Genomic DNA, 18,031 nt, shown 5'->3' on the forward strand with positions numbered 1-18,031 from the left:
GAAGTGATTAACATTAGCATGCGGGCATGACCAAGGCCCCAAATATTCTTTAATTGCTTTCCCTATTGGGAAATGTTCTAGGCAGTGTTACCATATGTAGCCTGAATGGCATGAACGCGTTTGACTGCGGCTATCTGATGGCAGATCGGATCCCATAGGGCGAGTTGCCCTTGTAACGAGCAAAGAATTAATGAGCCTCCTCCTGGTTCCAAGGAGGACCTGAGAGGAGGCCTCACCCAGGAAGTGGCAGTGGCTGCAAACCGCAGGCACTGGCGAAGGGAGTCCGCAGAATTCATGGCAGAAGAGAAGTGGGTGGGACCCACGGTCACACAGAGTTCGTGGCGGACATGGGCATCGACACCAGACCTGCAGAGGCCTATTCTGGTGTTTTTCCCATCTGTCCCTGTTGCCTGGCTTCATCGGTGTTTAATGGAGTGCCTGTTGTTATGAGCAGACCAGGAAGGACTTGGGGGCAGTGCCCCTCACGTCTGGAATCTACAGGTTGGCCTATTTAGTTGGGTAATTAGGTAATGAGCCGTTTGCACCCCCCCTCCCCATTTGGTCTTGCATGAGGAGCAGACTCAATCAGTGGCGAATGAAAAATACTGACGTCTGTGGCCCTAGCTGGAGACTCGGAGGTGCAAAGGGTCACCGCTAACTCACCTAGGGTCCCCAGGTGTCACAAGTCTGCAACTTGGGAGTAGCCGTGGAGCTTTCAAAAGCTCCCCTGCCACCCGGTAAATTCTGAAACGCCCTCTAGGTTGAGACTCCCTGATGTAGAACGCGTTTTACAGAAAATCATCGTGTAAATAGATATCGTGGCCTAACCTTTGGGCTGTGTTTACAAATTGAAAGAGGAAGTACACTGTTGATTAAATGGGCTTCCGATTGTTTTTGTCAGACAGCTAGCGGGGAGAGGGTGGCTTTGTGGAGAGAACTGACTTGCAGGCCCACAAAACTCCGGATCAGGTCTCATTCCTGCCCCCACGTGACCCCGGGCACGTTGTCCCAAGTCATAGCCTCACTCTTAGACTTAATGTAGAGGCCGCAGAAAGTAGCCATCTACTTGAAGCTCTTTGCAGATCCCCAGAGTCATAAAAATAGAAGTGTCCCAGCTCCTGGCCTACCTCCTAATCCACATTTCCTTTGAGATCGTGTTTCTTAGGCAGATCATTAGCACATACCTGCTTTCCCACGTTCATTACTGTTTTCTGTGTCATTCTGTGGTCTGTCATGGGCCTGTTTGTTCTCAGAGCCCGAGGTCACTCTTGTTCTTTTTTTGGACCACTGGCCAGTCATCCCCTATAGGATGCACGTCTCAGGATCCTCATGTTCGATGGTTTTCAGTGGGCTGGCCCCTGGGAGCCATACACAGGGGTTAGCAGTTACAGGGGATAAGAGAGAATCCAGGGAGTTTTCCCCCTCTCTCTGCTTCAGGGAGCGTCTCCATCAGTGACTCTGTCTTCCCCATGCCTGTACACTTACCTCTCCGTCTGTGGTTCCAGCTTCTGCCAATCAACCTTCACCACACTGTTCTGGCCCCAACAGATAAGCTCCACCTTTTGTGGTTCGTTAACACCCCTTTCTGTTGGTGTGCCTCTGGCCTTGAAAGTGGTGGTGGCTTCCTGCTGATGGGAATGTCTGCATTGCTTCACCATTTTTGCTTCACTTTCCAGCTCACCTATCACATTTATAATCAGTTCCGTGTATTAAGTTCCCTCTCTTTTTTTTTTTAACATTTATTTATTTTTGGGACAGAGAGAGACAGAGAATGAATGGGGGAGGGGCAGAGAGAGAGGGAGACACAGAATCGGAAACAGGCTCCAGGCTCCGAGCCATCAGCCCAGAGCCTGACGCAGGGCTCGAACTCACAGACCGCGAGATCATGACCTGGCTGAAGTCGGACGCTTAACCGACTGCGCCACCCAGGCGCCCCAAGTTCCCTCTCTTTAACGCACCCAGAATGGTTGCCGTTTTCCCTACTGGACCCTGACAACTCGCTTGAAGTAATAAAGCGTGTTGATTGCCTTTACTAGTCAGAATGTCTTAGATGACCCCACGCCTGTGCTGAGAATACGGATTCCACAGACCCACCACCCAAAGGTGGCGGTTTCGTTGTTTTGCTGGGCGGACCAAGAATCTGCATTTTCACAAAGCTCCCTGGGTGCTTGTGAGGGCCAGCACTAGTATAGAGAACCGTAGAGCCAGGCGGAGATGGAGGTGCTTGGGGAGATGGTCCCTGTGTGCCTACACCCACTAAGGGCTTCACTTCTACAGACCAGCCTTACAGCAAGAGAGCCTGCCTTGGGAAAATGAAAAATGACTACCTCCCATGGATGTTATAGGACAGTCCGTTACGAGTATCAGTAGCACTGGCTAAAGTGGGATGCTAAGGGATTGTTTACGGTGGTAAATGAGCTCATGGATGGGACGGCTTGTCACACATGGTTGTTGCTCAACAAATAACCGTGTGTCTTCTTCCCTCCAATTCAATGAAAGCTCAGAAATGGAGAAAGCTAAAGGGGTGCCTGGGTGGCTCAGTCAGTTGAGTGTCTGACTCTTGATTTCAGCTCAGATCATGATTCCAGGGTTGTGGGACTGAGCCCTGCATCGGGCTCCATGCTGAGTGTAGAGCCTGTTTAAGATTCTCCCTCTGTCTCCCTCTTCCCCTCTCCCCGACACAAACCCTTGCTCGCTGCCTCTACAAACAATTTAAAAATTAAAAAAAAATGTAGAAAGCTATGAGATCATGTAAATTATTTACTCCTGAAGCTAACAGAATCCAGATACTAAGTATCAGAAAGGACAGATAAGCAATTAAATAGTCAAAATTCATTGCTTGGTATATATTTCTGTTATCTGAACTGGTGTCTCAACAGTCTAACCATATGACACTGTAAGTTGGCTGTGTTCAATGTCAGAAATCATTTAAGAAAATAAGTCCTAACTCGGAGTCTGTATCAGATCACATGTTAACACATTTCGTAAGGAGACCTGACTCTTACGATTATGCCCTTACTTGGCCACTAAGAATTCTGCATTCCAGGCTCTTGCCAGAGACTATAACTTTGAGGGCTCTACTGTCCAATTCTTATCAAAAGGTTGGTTATGAGAAATACTTTCCAGGGAGGATTGCCTGAAGCATATGCAGTCCATTCATTCCTCATTGAGATAGCCTAAATATTATTCATGGTGTAAGTCAAGTCATGGGATCTCAATGGAATAGCTTCTTGTCAGTTTCCCTTTGCTTGGCAGGATTAGTGAAAAAAGACACATCTATCCTTATGGAGTTTTTTTTTAACTCTGCGTTAAATGCAGAGACTCTCAGATTAAGAATACAATCCCATTTACCATTGCACCAAAAATAATTAAAAAAAATAGTTACCTAGGCATAAACTTAACCACAGACGTGAAAGACCTATGTTTCGAAAACTGTGAAACATGGATGAAAGAAATTGAAAATGACACAAAGAGATGGAAACCTGTTCCATGCTCATGGCTTGGAGAATCAATATTGTCAAAATGTCCATGCTACCCAAGCGATCTATACATTTAATGCAATCCCCATCAAAATACCAACAACTTTTTCACAGAACTAGAACAAATCCTAAAATTTGTGTGGAACCACAAAAGACCCCCGAATAACCAAAGCCGTCTTCAGAAAGGAGAACAAAGCTGGAGGTGTTATACTCTCAAATTTCGAGATACACTACCAAGCTGTAATAATCAAAATAATATGGTACTGGCACAAAAATAGACATACAGATCAATGGAATAGAGAATCCACAAATAAACCTTCACTTAAACTATGAATTAATCTACAACAAAAGAGGCTAGACTATACAATGGGACAAAGACAGTCTCTTCAACAAATGGTGCTGGGAGAACTGGACAGCTACATGCAAAAAAAAAAAAAAGGAAGAGGAAAAAGAGGAAGGAAGGAACTCGACCACTTTATTACACCCTATACAAAAATAAACTCAAAATGAATTAAAGACCTAACTGTGAGACCTAAAACCATAAAACGCCTAGAAGAAAATACAAGCAGTAGTTTCTTGGATGTCAGCCGTAGAAACGTCTTTCTAGATATGTTTCCTGAGGCAAGGGAAACAAAAGGGAAATCAAACGATTGGGACTACACCAAATTAAAAAAACTTTTGCAGAGCAAAGGAAACTGTTAGCGAAACAAAAGAGCAACCTACGTATAGGAGAAGATACTTGCAAATGGTGTGTCCTGTAAAGGGTTAATATCCAAATATATAAAGAACTTATACAACTCAACAACGCAAAAACCCAAATAATCCAATTTAAAAAGGAGCAGAGCACTTGAATAGACATTTCTCCAAAGAGGACATCCAGATGGCCAACAGACACATGAAAAGATGCTCAGCATCACTCATCATCAGGGAAATGCAAATCAAGACGTCAATGAGGTATCACCTCACACCTGTCAGAATGACTAACATCAAAAAGACAAGAAATAACAAGTGTCAGTGAGGATGTGGAGAAAAAGGAACCCTCATGCATTGTGGATAGGAATGCAATCTGGTGCAGCCACTGTGGAAAACAGTATGGAGGTTCTTCAAAAAATTAAAAGTAGAACTACTGTGTGGTTGAGTAATCCCACTACTGGCTATTTATCCAAAGAAAACAAGAGCACTTTGAAAAAATAGATGCCACGCCATGCCTACTGCAGCATTATTTACAATAGGCAAGATATGAAATCAACACATGTTCGTCAATAGATGAGTGGATAAAAAAGTGGTATATATAGACCATGGAGTATTGGCTATATCAGCCATAAAAAAGAGCGAGATCTTGCCATCTGCAATAACATGGTTGGACCTAGAGGGTATAATACTAAGTAAAATCCATCAGAGAAAGATAAATGCCATATGGTTCCATTGTATGTGGAATTCAAGTGGCAAAACAAATGAACAAAGAAAAAAGACAAAAAGAAAAAAAAAAGACTTACAAAGAAAACAAACTGATGGTTGCCAGAGGGAAGGTGGGTAGGGGGATCCATGAAATAGATAAGTCATTGACTCATTATATTGAACACCAAAAATCATATAACAAACACTGTATGTATAATTATACTTCAATTAAAAAGAGAGAAAAAAACTCTCATAGGTTTCTAGACAGAGAAAACCAGTCAGTTACCACGACAGGGGCATCAGTCTAGCATGAAACTCCTTACTTATAATCCAGAAAGCAAGAACACAGCAATACCATATTTACAGAGAGTTGAAGGAACAAAGGACTGAGCTAAGAATCCCGTCACCAGCCAAGAGATCTAGTCGTACATGAGGCCAAAAGAAAGACGTGTTGAGACAAGGAGTGACTCAAAGCGGGCCATCCATGTGCCACTTGTGAGGAAATTACTTAAGAATGTTCCAGGGGCGCCTGGGTGGTTCAGTCTATTAAGCGTCCGACTTCGGCCCAGGTCATGATCTCACAGTTTGTGAGTTCGAGCCCCTCGTCAGGCTCCGTGCTGACAGCTCAGAGCCTGGAGCCTGCTTCGGATTCTGGGTCTCGTTCTCTCTCTGCCCCCCACCCCTGTTCATACTCGGTATCTCTCAAATATGAAGTTTTTAAAAAAATGTCTTAATACCTCCTGTGGACGAGGAAGAGAGGGGAGATGTCATAGGTTGGATTCTCTGAATGCAGGCAAGGAAACAGAGTTTTTGCGTGCAAGATATTTATTAGAGGTCCACACCTGTCTTAGGAGTTGAACTGTATCCTGCAAAAAAAAAAAAAAAATATATATATATATATATAAATATATATATACAAGTTCTAAACCCTGGTATCTGTGAACGTGACCTTATTTGGAAATAAAGCTTTTACTCATGTCATCAAGGAAAATGAGGTCAGGAGGGTGAGCCCTAATCCAATATGGCTGACGTCCTTTCCAGAAGAGGAAGATGCCACGTGAAGACAAACACGTGGGGAGAATGCTGTATGACAGGATCGATGCAGCCACAAGCCAGGGAACACCAAGGGTCAGTGGCCACCAGCAGAAGCAGGAAGAGGAAGGGAAGGATTTTACCCAGAGCCTCGGGGGGAGCATGGCCCAGCTGACGCCATGATTTGGGACTTGCAGCTTCCAGAACCACGAGAGAAGAAATTCCTACCATGTGAAGGCACACATGTGGAGACTAATACAGCCTATGAAAGGAAGAGGTGGGGTGAGCAGAGGGAGAAGCCCGGCTCCCCTGCAGGACCCACGAAGCGGGCCCAACTTGGCCAGGAGCTGCCCCACCATTCGGTCACAGGATGTGGGCAGCCCCGGGGAGGCCATCACCTCGCTGAGGTGGCTCTTGACAGGGGCAGACCCTGACGGAGTGGATAGGAAAACGTAGATTTTCTTGATGATTTGAAAATAGAATGATAACTAACCAAATATACATGGCATGAACTGTTGTCATTACTAGGAAGAAGAAAGTGGAATTGCAAGTTGGATTAATCCGGCAAAGAGGAAATGAATAAAAATAAATGTGGCAACAATAAATGTAGTTAATAGTAAATAAATATATTGGAAGCAAGCCAGATACAATCCTATTGCAATAGATGTGAATTTGTTAAAATCCCCTTTGAAATGACAGACTCTTAAATTAGCAAAAACAAAACAAAACTCCAGTTTTAGGCTAGTTTTAAGGAACACAGATAAAACAAAATGACAGCTAAAAAAGTTCAATGGACAAAGATGTGCCAAGTGTATGCAAGCAAAAGGAAAACAGAAGTGTACATGAACCACAATGGAACTCAAAACTAAAATTATTAAGAAAGGATCCTTTTCAAAGTAAAGAGGATATTTCACCAGGACACTATTATACATAGATTATACACTAGTCCGCATTGTTGTGGAAAATTTAAGGCAAACAAATAAAAAAATTACAGGAGAATATGATAGAACTATAACTATATTATCGTAAGCCAGCCAGGAATAAACACCCTTATTGAAACATCTTTAACGTTCTAGAACTTTCATTTCTCTGAGAAAGAATCTTAGAAGTTGGGCCGAACTGGGTCAGTGCATTAATGGTTCTTTTTGAAGGGCCGTTGCTACATTCCTGTCTATAAAAAGGTTGAAGCCGTCAGTCGAATGGCGCAGGAAGAGTCCTTGATTATTGACATACTTGTCAGCATTGGACGTTCGCCATCTTTAAAATGTTTTCCGAGTTGGTGGGCAGGTAGTAGCCTCTCAGTTATTATAATTCGTGTTCTCTTACCACTCAGCAGGCTTATCCCTTTCACAGGTTTACCAGTGATCTAGATTTTCCGTTCACAACCTTCACTTATTTTGATCCTGTGTGGTTTGTCTTTTCCTTCGTAATCAATTCGTAGAGTTTCCTAGTACGTTAGACACTAACCCTGTCATGTGAGCTGCAATGTAGTACGAGCAGGGGAGGGGCAGAGACAGAGGGAGACACAGAATCCGAAGCAGGCTCCAGGCTCTGAGCCATCAGCACAGAGCCCGACGCGGGGCTCGAACTCAACAAACTGCAAGATCATGACCCGAGCCGAAGTCGGATGCTTAACCGACTGAGCCACCCAGGCGCCCCTACCGTCTGCATTTTTAATGAATTCCAACAGACTCAGTCTGGAGCTCTTACCTCTTTTATTTTATACTTATTTACAAATGTTCAAAATCCTACCCTAGTTCATGACCTTTAACTTTGACATTATCAAATTTAAAACAAATGACAAGCAAAGAGAAACAGGAAATTTGGTGAATGTCAGTATGCCTTGGGGGGCAGAACAGAACCTGGGATATATGGTTTGTGCTATTGATTGCTGCCTGTGGCTCAGGGTTTGAAGAGCATTAGTGTTTTCCTTACTGTTAAGTGTGGAGTGCTCATTGCATAATCCTTGGAGAATGTAGAAAAAATATAAAAATGGAAACCCGAAGCATTCATAATCCCATCGTCCGCAGATAATCACCAGTGCTTCTGTGAATTTCTTTCTTCCTTCTTCCAGGCACATATAGAAATATATAGAACTGTACATAATCTCTGTAAAACGTACTCATCTTGGCTCCCATAGTTATAAATGATGCACTTTAACTGGTTCAGGAGCATAGCAGGTCTAGGAACAAATGGTAATTACCACTCTGTCCATTTCATTGCCCATTTGCAGTTTACCAGAACATTCCCCAGCGTCTCATTTGCCTCCCCTGCACAGATGACCCGGTGAAGAGGTCTGCGTGACCTTTGTTCAACATCGCCCTAAGAAAAGCCGTAGAGTACAGGCAACGTTTCATGGCATCCTTTTATCATTATTGCCTATTTTGTACTGCCTTAGAGAAATTGCTTTTTAAAACTGGAAGTTTACCTATTTCTCTTCTCCTCTTTTCTACTGTCCATTCAGGGGTGACCTACAACATAATAAAAAGGATCATTTCATCATCTGTCCTGCATTCAAGCCCGTTAGTCAACCCCTCCCTATGGTGGGTTTTCCAAAGACCCTTCATTGTTGCTCTTGGAAGTTTCTCGGTTTTCAGAGCTGCCAAGTCTTAGAGGTTTAATGACTCAATGGCATCCTTTAGGGAACTCTTCATTCTGTTGCTTCTGTTACACCGTTGACGGGTAAAGAAAACCGTGCCCTTACTGTCATCAGCGCGTAATAAATGGGAGACATGCACATACCCTAGTGAGAAATGGGCTAGGGCTTCAGACAGATGATCCACCGAAGGAGTTCAAACAACCAAGTAAACATGACAAAGTTGTCTGTCTTGCTTTGAAACATACACAGGCAAAATAAGATGATATTTTTGCCCAGAATTGGCCGTTTTATTTGATTTTAAATGATGACCCTTGCTGCTGCGAGAGATACAAAGTTAGATATATTTTACCCAGTAAACATCGTTCTGTGAGTCTTTAGCAGCTCTGATGGACTTGCTGTTGGAAATTCTAAGAACACAGAAGACAGTTTTACTCACAACAAAAAGAAAACATCCTGAATGTCCGTTAATAAATATTGAACTATGATACATTTTTATGATAGTTATTCAGATGTTAGACCTTTTTCCAATTAATATTTAGTGATGCAGACAATGTTTATATAAAGCGAAAAGGGCCCAAGTACAAAGTTGTATGTAATGTATGACCCCAGGTTTGTTAAAAAAATAAACACACATTTGAGAAAGATCCACTGGTAAAATGAGTGAATATTAACAGTTAATAGGATTAAAGGTGATAGTTTTACTTTTCTTTTTCTTATTCAAATAAAATGCCTGTTTTACTTTTCTTAGGGGAAAAAAAACATTATGTAAATTTTTTTTTAATGTTTATTTATTTTTTGAGAGAGAGAGAGAGAGAAGGAGCAGGGGAGGGACAGAGGCAGAGGGAGACACAGAACCCGAAATAGGCTCCAGGCTCCGAGCTATTGGCACAGAGCCCGATGTGGGGCTTGAACTCATGAGGTGTGAGATCATGACCTGAGCTGAAGTCAGATACGTAACCGACTGAGCCATGCGGGTGCCCCACAAACATTATTTTTAAATTTTAACCCCAGACATTATTTTTAAATTTAAAAAGTATGTTTACTTTTTAAAATGACTGAAAGATCATGAACACTTATACATTTGATTAAAAAAATCAATATATTATGAAACTTAATTCCAAGTTAGTTTGCGGAGTTTTGAGAGTAGTCTGGTTATGTCAGGAAAATGAAAACGTGGCATATTCAGTAGTGTTTTACATCTTAAAAAGGGCTTAAAATGCACGTGGAGATTATGTCTATTGAAGTATGTACAGTCTAAAAGTCTTTTTCATTGATGAAGGAGGTTGTGTTGAGTTAATGACATGGCCATTTATTCCATGCCAACTATATCTAATGTTACCACACCGCTGGCACCTTCCAAAGAATCCTGCGTACATTGTGATTGTTGGTGTTGGACCCCTCAGTTATGTCTTGATCACCTTCCTTCAGGGGATCAGCTTTCTTCCCATGCATAAAACACCCAAGGAGATGGAATCAGATGCTGCCTGCATTGATCTAATGGTGTGTTATTATCTTTCTTCGCAATTTATTCATTCATTCATTCTATAAATACTTATGAAGCACTTACTGTATGCCGGGTACAGTTTAAGTGTTAGAGGTCCATCGTTGAACAAAACAGACTAAAGTCCCTGCCTCTGTGGAGTTTAAATTCTTCAGGAGGAGACAGACTGAAACAAAAACCCACTGTAATAAATAAGGAAACTCTATTGTATGTTGGATACTGATGAGTGCTATGGGCAAAAAAGAAAGAAAGGGAGGGAGAGAGGAAGGAATGGAGAAAGAGAAAGAGAAAGAAAGAAAGAAAGAAAGAAAGAAAGAAAGAAAGAAAGAAAGGGGGCGCCTGGGTGGCGCAGTCGGTTAAGTGTCCGACTTCAGCCAGGTCACGATCTCGCGGTCCGTGAGTTCGAGCCCCGCGTCAGGCTCTGGGCTGATGGCTCAGAGCCTGGAGCCTGTTTCCGATTCTGTGTCTCCCTCTCTCTCTCTCTGCCCCTCCCCCGTTCATGCTCTGTCTCTCTCTGTCCCAAAAATAAATAAACGTTGAAAAAAAAAAAAAAAAAAAAAAGAAAGAAAGAAAGAAAGAAGGAAAGAAAAAAGAGGAAGGAAGTAAATAAAAGAAGGAAAGGAAGAAAGAAAGAGGAAGGAAGAAAGGAAGGAAATAAAAGAGGGGAAGGAAAGAAAGGAAGGAAATAAAAGAACAAAAAAAAGAAAGGAAAGAAAGAAAGAAAAGAAAGAAAGGAAAAGAAAAGAAAAAAGAAATTAAGGAGAGTTAAGGGGAATCAGGAGTATGGGGTATTGGGGCAGGGAGGTACCAAATAGGATATAGTTTAAAAAAGGATCATCACGCTAAGCATCAGATAGAAGTTGACATTTGAACAAAGACCTGAAGGAGATGAGCAGGTGCCTGTGGAAGACTGTTCAGGCAGTGCGAATAACTCAAGCAAAAAGCTTTAGTGTAGCAGCATTCTGGTGTTTGAAAAAAAGCAGAGTACGTGAAGCAGGGGAATGGAGGGGGAGTTCAGAGGTGCTAAGGTCAGAGGAGGAATGGGAAGAAGGTGGGGAGATCGTACAGGACCACATCAACCATTGCAAGGACTTTGGCTTTTACGCTGGATGAAATGGGAAACCACTGTAGGGTCTTAAGAGAAAAGGGACTTGGTATGATTACGTTTAAAGACAGATCACTGTGGCTGAGAGTAGATTGCAGATGGGTGTGGATGGCCCTAGCAAGCCCTGTTGAGAGACCGAGAGGAGGTAACACATGCTCCAGACGATGGTGGCTCTGCTCATGAACACAGAGCAGGAGTGGTGACAGGTGACTGGATTCTGGATGTCTTTCAGAGGCTTTGCTGGCAGGTTGACTATGGTGTAAGAGAAGGAGGACTCTAAGATTTGGGGCCTGAACAGCAAGAGGTTGGAGATGCCATTAACTGAGATGGCAAAGGTCCAAGGGAAGGAAGGGAGGGAATATCAGGATTATGGTTTTAGATTTGCAAATTTGGAGGTTTCTGGTAGATAGCCACATGGAGACGTCAAGGAGACTATTGGATATGCAACTCTGGAGCCCAGAAGAGAGCTCCAGATGGTATTTGGAGACTCTCAAGAAAGTATGGATAGAGAAGAGAACCAAGGAGTCAGTCCTGGGGGTGCCTGGGTGGCTCAGTCGGTTAAGCATCTGACTTTGGCCCAGGTCATGATCAGGTTTGTGAGTTCAAGTCCCACAGCGGGCTCTGTGCAGACAGCTTGGAGTCTGGAGCCTGTTTCATATTCTGTGTCTCCTTCTCCGTCTGCCCTTCCTCCACTTGCACTCTCTCTATCTCAAAAATGAATAAAAACATTAAAAAATTTTTTTTAAAAAAAGGAGTCAGTCCTGGATACTCCAATATTAAGAGGTTACAGAGAAAGAAAGGAGAACCATCTAAGGAGACTGATAGGTCAGGCAGAATGGGGACTTAGAGTTATCCATTGGATTTGGCAGCATGGAGGTCCTTGGTGATTTTGAGGAAGACGTTCACAGTGTGGTGGGGAGAGCAAACCCCTGATTGAGGTGCATTAAAGAGAGAACATGTGAAAAGGAATCAGGGGTTGAGAGGAGAAACATCTTTTTCAAGGAGTATTGCCGCAAGGAGGAAGTGGAATCCAGAAAAGGTTTTTATTTTGTTAAAGTGGAAGAAATGGCAGAGCGCTGATGGGGTAGAAAGAGAGTGAAAAACTGAAGCCGCCGAGAGGAAGGGGAGAATCGTAGGAACGAAGTCCTTGAAGAGGTGACAGGCTCTGCACAGTTTAAATAAGCTTTTCTTGTTTTAGAATTACTGTTGTCACATTCATTGCCAGCATTTCCACCTTGTTGCTTGCCTTTTAATACGTTCGTGATCTATTTTGATATTAAGTCGAGAAATTTGAGCGGTCAAATCAACTGAACTTTTTTATTGTGTAACTTTTATGTGTATAAAAATGTTTGCCTACGCAAGGATCCAATATTAGTTAAATACCTATATATTCGTATAAAGTAATTGTGTAATTTGAGCTTTTCCAGGGGCATGACCTAGCCTTTGGTTTGCCTTTTTTTTTCAATGAGCCTGAGACCTTTCAGGTATTATAATTCCACTTATACATTATTTAAACGTCACCAAAATATTATGAAGAGACTAAAAAATCAATTATTTTTTTAAAAATGTTTATTTTGAGTTGGGGGAGGGGAGGGGGTGAGAGAGAGAGAGGGAGAGAGAGAGAATCCCATTGTGGGACTCCATCTCATGAACTGTGAAATCATGACCTGAGCCTAAACCAAGAGTCAAACACTTAAGTGACTGAGCCACCTGGGTGCCCTGAAAATCAATTATTTTTTAATTGTATTAAGCAGATATAGTGTGGGAAGCAGTAGCATGTGAAACACCTGTCCATATTATAGTTGATAGGTTATAATCCAGTTAGTTATATGGACACAAAGGGAAATACAAATTTGTCTAAGAGAGTGCTTTGATGGGTGGGCAGTCATAGGTCTGGTGAGGTTAGTTTGCCATGATCCATTCTTTAATTTCCTTGGATGTTTTTTAAGTCCTTTCAAGCATGTAGGAGTCTTTTAGTCCCAATGCAGAGAAATGGCTAGCAAATTCTTAGGTTTAATCCACACCATATTTATTAAAAGCCCAAGATTTAGGGGTGCCTGGGTGGCTTAGTTAGGCCTCCGACTTCAGCTCAGGTCATGATCCCATGGTTTGTGAGTTTGAGCCCCGCGTCAGGCTCTGTGCTGGAGCCTGCTTCCAATTCTGTGTCTCCCTCTCTCTCTCCTCTCTCTCCCTCCCTCCCTCTCTCTCTCTCTCTCAAAAATAAACATTAAAAAAAATTAAAAGCCCAAGATTTAAGATCTGCTTCAACAACCTAATTGTCCATCAATAGATGAATGGGTAAGGTAGATGTGGCACACACACACACACACACACACACACACACACACACACACTGAACTGTTACTCAGCCATAACACAGGATGAGATCTTGCCATTTGCGACCATATGGATGGACCCAGAGAGTGTAATGCTAAGTGAAATAAGTCAGAGAAAGTCAAATACCAAATGATTTCACCAATACGGGGAGTCTAAAGAACAGATGAATAAGCAAGCAAATGCAGAAGCAGACCCTTGAATCTAGAGAAGAGACTGATCGTTGCCAGACGGGAAGGGATGAGGGGGACAGGTAAAAATGGGGACGGGGAGGGGGCTATACAGGCTTCCAGAATGAGTAAGTGACAGGGATGAAACATACAGCGTAAGGAATTTGGTTAATGGAATTTTGATAGTGTTATAGGGAGACTGAGGGTAGCTGCACTTGTGAGCAGAGCAGAGCATCCAGACTTGTCACCTCACTGTGTGGTACCCCCAAACCTAATATAACATTGTGTCCGTTCTACTTTAATTAAAACTTTTTCTTCTTAAGAAAATAAAATAACATGTGCTTCAGAGGGTTACAAGAAAGTCAGAAGTGTTACCCCTCCTTGGTGTATCCTAAGAAAAGACCCTTAAATGTCACGGTTCTGGATTAAGTAGTTCTTCTCGTTTGCCAGATAAGTAACTGGCTATAAAAATTAAGGTGAATTAAAAGGTAAGATGCAAAAATCTTAGCCTTACAAAGTGAAAAGGACGCATGTTTAAACATCTTACATATTCCAGTGAGACAAAAATATTTTCTCTAAAAGCATTGAAAGAAGTCACATAGGGAGTCAATAGTGTTGTGCATGAAAAATAGAAAACTTCTCTATGTCATAATTATAATATGAAAGACAGCAGCATGGAAAATTTTAATAACATGCTTGGATACAGATGAATAACCTTGACACATAAAAATCAATAAGAAAAACACTAGTAATAATAACCATAATGGGTAAAAATCAGTAACTAAAACACTAAGAACCCAGTACATAAGCAGACACAGTAATAGAAAACTCAAAAGATGAGCGGCTCCTGGGTGGCTCAGTTGGTTAAGTATCTGACTTTGGCTCAGGTCATGATCTCGTGGTTCGTGAGTTAGAGCCCCTCATCAGGCTTTGAACTGACAGCTCAGAGCCTGGAGCCTGCTTTAGATTCTGTGTGTGTCTCTCTCTCTCTGCCCCTCCCCTGCTTGTGCTCTGTCTCTCTCTGTCTCTGTCTCTCTCTCAAAGATAAACATTTTTAAAAATTTAGAAAACTCAAATACAGGGAGGTAAAAAAAGGCAAAAAAAAAAAAAAAAAAAAAACAACCAGGTATGCAAACCATCTTAACATTTACTAATAATTTTCGGAAGTGCACATTAATATCAAGAGATGCTTTCTTTCACCTCTGAAATTAGCAAAGATAATTAAAATGGTAATAGTCACTGAAAGCATGTAATGAAACAAGCACCCACTCACCGAAGATAGTGTGAATGGGCATATGCTGGGAAAGAAAGTTACTATTCTTCTAATGACCTTGATATTCTAGGAATCTAAGAAAACACTGAAATTGGACAAAAATAGAAGCACAAAATAATTCTTGTTGTATTATTTGTAGGCGTAAAATCCTTGGAGCGCCTCACCTGTCCTTTAACATTAGCGTTGTCGAAGGTGAAGGACTAACATGCAGTTGTGTTCACACACTGGCGTGCCCTGCAGCCAGAGACCATGATTATTCCTACAATGAGATGTTTATAATCAAACAGGAAAACTCGTATTACCTAAATGTCTTTGAAAACTGCTGGGTGAAAGTGGTATCCTAACATTCTTAGCATAAAACTACGTGGAACCAAAGGTGATAACATAGAAGCCCAAATGTGTAGAGTGGAGTTGCCCAAGGGCAGTAGAATTGAGTACTTTTTTGTCCTGATTTATATTTTTTGGTACTTTCCAGATACTTTTAGAGGAAGCGTCTATAATCAGAGGAAGCTTTTTTTTTTTTTTTTAAGACTTTATAGAAAGAAACTTGTGCGTATGATTTGGGCTTGGACTTCTATACCATCTTTCTTAGAGCATATGGGAGCAAGTATTCTACCAAAATGGTTTAGCGGTAGAGATTTATTTTGTAAAGATTGGGGAACACAGATTTTTTTCTTTTTTCTTTTCCTTTTTTTTTTTTTTTTTTTTTTTTTTTGTTAGTATTCTGAGAAATCTCTTCCTTTCTTGGAGATCAGAGTGATAACAACACAGATGTAATTAACCAAAGCGGATTCTCCGGGTAACAGTGTTATTAGCATATGGTGTTTCAGAGCCGAGTGGTAAGTTGACCCAGGTACGTTTTTCTCCTGTAGATGTCGTCTGCTGCTGAAAATGGAGATGCAGCATCTGGAAAACAGAACGAAGAAAAAACTTACAAAAAGGTGAGTGACTGTTTTGTTTTCTTTCTTCGGTTCAGAAAGAGGAACGCAGTCATTGCCTGCAAAGTTGCATATATCCGAGGCCTTGTTTCCCTCTAAAGCAGTTGTGTGTAAATTACAGCCTTAGTTTCCTGTTGCCCTCATGGATTCAGTGGTTCAAATGACACAGAGGTATTGTCTTGTAGGACTACAGGTCACAAGGCCAACATGGGTCTCCCTGGGCCAGGATCCAGGTGGCTGTAGGCTGTGTTCCTTTCAGGAGTTTCTAGGGGACAGTCTGTTGTTCCCTTGTCTTTCCAGCTTCTCCAGGTTGCCTGTGTTGCCCGTTATCATGATTCCCTTCCAACCTCAAAGATGGCAAAGACCAGCTGAGTCTCTCTCAGGCTGTATCACTCTGACACTTTAAAGAACGCTTGTGATTACGCTGAGCCCTCCTAGATAATTCAGAATAATCCCTTTTTTAATTATTACTAGTTTTTTATTTGAGAGAAAGAGAGAGAATATCCCAAGCAGGTTCCACAGTCCGCGCAGAACCCAATGCAGGGCTCGATCCCCGTACCCTGAGAACATGACCTGAACTAAAACTAAAAGTTGAATGCTCAACCGACCGAGCCACCCAGGCGCCCCTAATCCCTTTATTTTAAAGTCAGCTGATCAGCAACCTTAATATCTTTTGCAACCTTAACACCTCCTTGCCATATGACGTATTCACAGATTGCCATGGGACGTGGACGTCTTTGGGGAGGGGTGGTTTTTCCATGTTGTACATCATTGACAGTTACTATGCTATATAGATCATTGACAGAAGGTGGTTATTTGAAGACTCTTGTAACTCTTAAGAAGAAGGCCCTTATGTGTGTGCAGTGTTCTGTGTCCAGTATGCGAATCTTTTTTAAAATAATTTTTTTAGATGTTTATTTTTGAGAGAGAGAGAGAGAGAGAGAGAGAAGGTGATCAGGGGGAGGGATAGAGAGAAGGGGACAGAGGATCTAAAGCAGGCTCTGTGCTGACAGCAACAGCCCGATGCAGGGCTGAAACTCACAAATTGCAAGATTATGACCTTGAGCCGAAGTCACACGCTTCACCAACTGAGCCGCCCAGGTGCTCCCTGTATATGCATCTTTTAATTGACTTGCTACTTCCCACCAAAATTTTACACACTTTCTACCTTTGTATTTAAAAAAAAAAAAAATTGTAGTATGAACTTTTGTCCCATCCCTTTGTAAGCCTCTCAGATTCTGTGCCTTCAGCCCATTTCACAAAAATCCCCTTCCAGACGTTCCAGTGTATCTTACCTTGCCATTCTTTGACTTTGATAAATTCTTGGCTCCTGGCGAGGAAGCTAATGTTCAAACATGTTCCTGGGGAGTATATGTTCCCAGGCACCACTGCTCCTGATTTCAAATCGACTGCACATTTTACTTTTAAAAGTCCTTGCCCTCCTCTGTCTTGGCGAGTAGGAGGTTTGTATATGCAAGGTCTATTAGATCTTAACTTTTCCTTTTGCTTTTTACTCTTTGGTGGATAGCTAGCAAGAAGTTTTGCCATAAAGTACAGGAACCACCTGATCCAACTGCATATTCGCATCATGGAATTAACAGGATATATTTCCTGTTCCATTTTCTTGTGGGAGAATATGCCCCTTTTCCTGGTATATCTTCTGACTTGCCTACTCAGCCAAACCTAGAAATATAAGCAGGGAGTTTCTGTCCAAAGTGATGACGTGGTGGGGGCAGAGTAGGGTGACGTTTCCGGAACTAAGAAGTGTCATGTTATGTCATCTCAAACTTGCGAATCTGGCCAGAGGCAGTGATGTCTCTGATAGCATATTTGACTCAGCAGCGTTGGTAAGGTCTTAAGAACGGAAAGTCAGATGTTAAGATCGCAAAGAATTCCAGTAAATAAGAGAAGATTATTTAATCCTGGAGGATTATGAACAGGACAGAGTTTTTTTTCTTGTGCATGGCGGCAACCAGATGCTTCGAATGGTCTCTGATTTTCAGATGAAGATGAGCAGTGGAGGGAGAGGTGTTTAGATTCTCTGAGAAAAACACCGAAAAGCATAGTTCCTGAGTCTTCAGTCCTCAGTAATTCGGTGTTGACGTGCACAGGAGGAAGAGCGACGACTCAGAGAAAGTATCGCTTCGCTAGCAGCGGACAGCTCGGCTGAACTACTCCATTCAAGTCTTCTCCATGAGGCAA

The 18,031-nt window shown here is 42.1% G+C and overlaps 1 protein-coding gene across 2 annotated transcripts in view; it reads left to right on the top strand.

Annotated features, from left to right (window-relative positions):
- The window catches only part of PIP5K1B (phosphatidylinositol-4-phosphate 5-kinase type 1 beta), a 312,168-nt gene that overhangs the window by 110,312 nt on the left and 183,825 nt on the right, over positions 1-18,031 (top strand). For both annotated transcript variants that reach the window (XM_045469367.1, XM_045469368.1), the window contains exon 2: positions 15,764-15,832. In XM_045469367.1, coding sequence (XP_045325323.1) covers positions 15,764-15,832 — 69 coding nt within the window. The remainder of the gene's footprint in view (positions 1-15,763; positions 15,833-18,031) is intronic.

This window comes from Leopardus geoffroyi, chromosome D4 (genome assembly GCF_018350155.1).
Source record: "Leopardus geoffroyi isolate Oge1 chromosome D4, O.geoffroyi_Oge1_pat1.0, whole genome shotgun sequence".
Lineage (NCBI taxonomy): Eukaryota > Metazoa > Chordata > Mammalia > Carnivora > Felidae > Leopardus > Leopardus geoffroyi.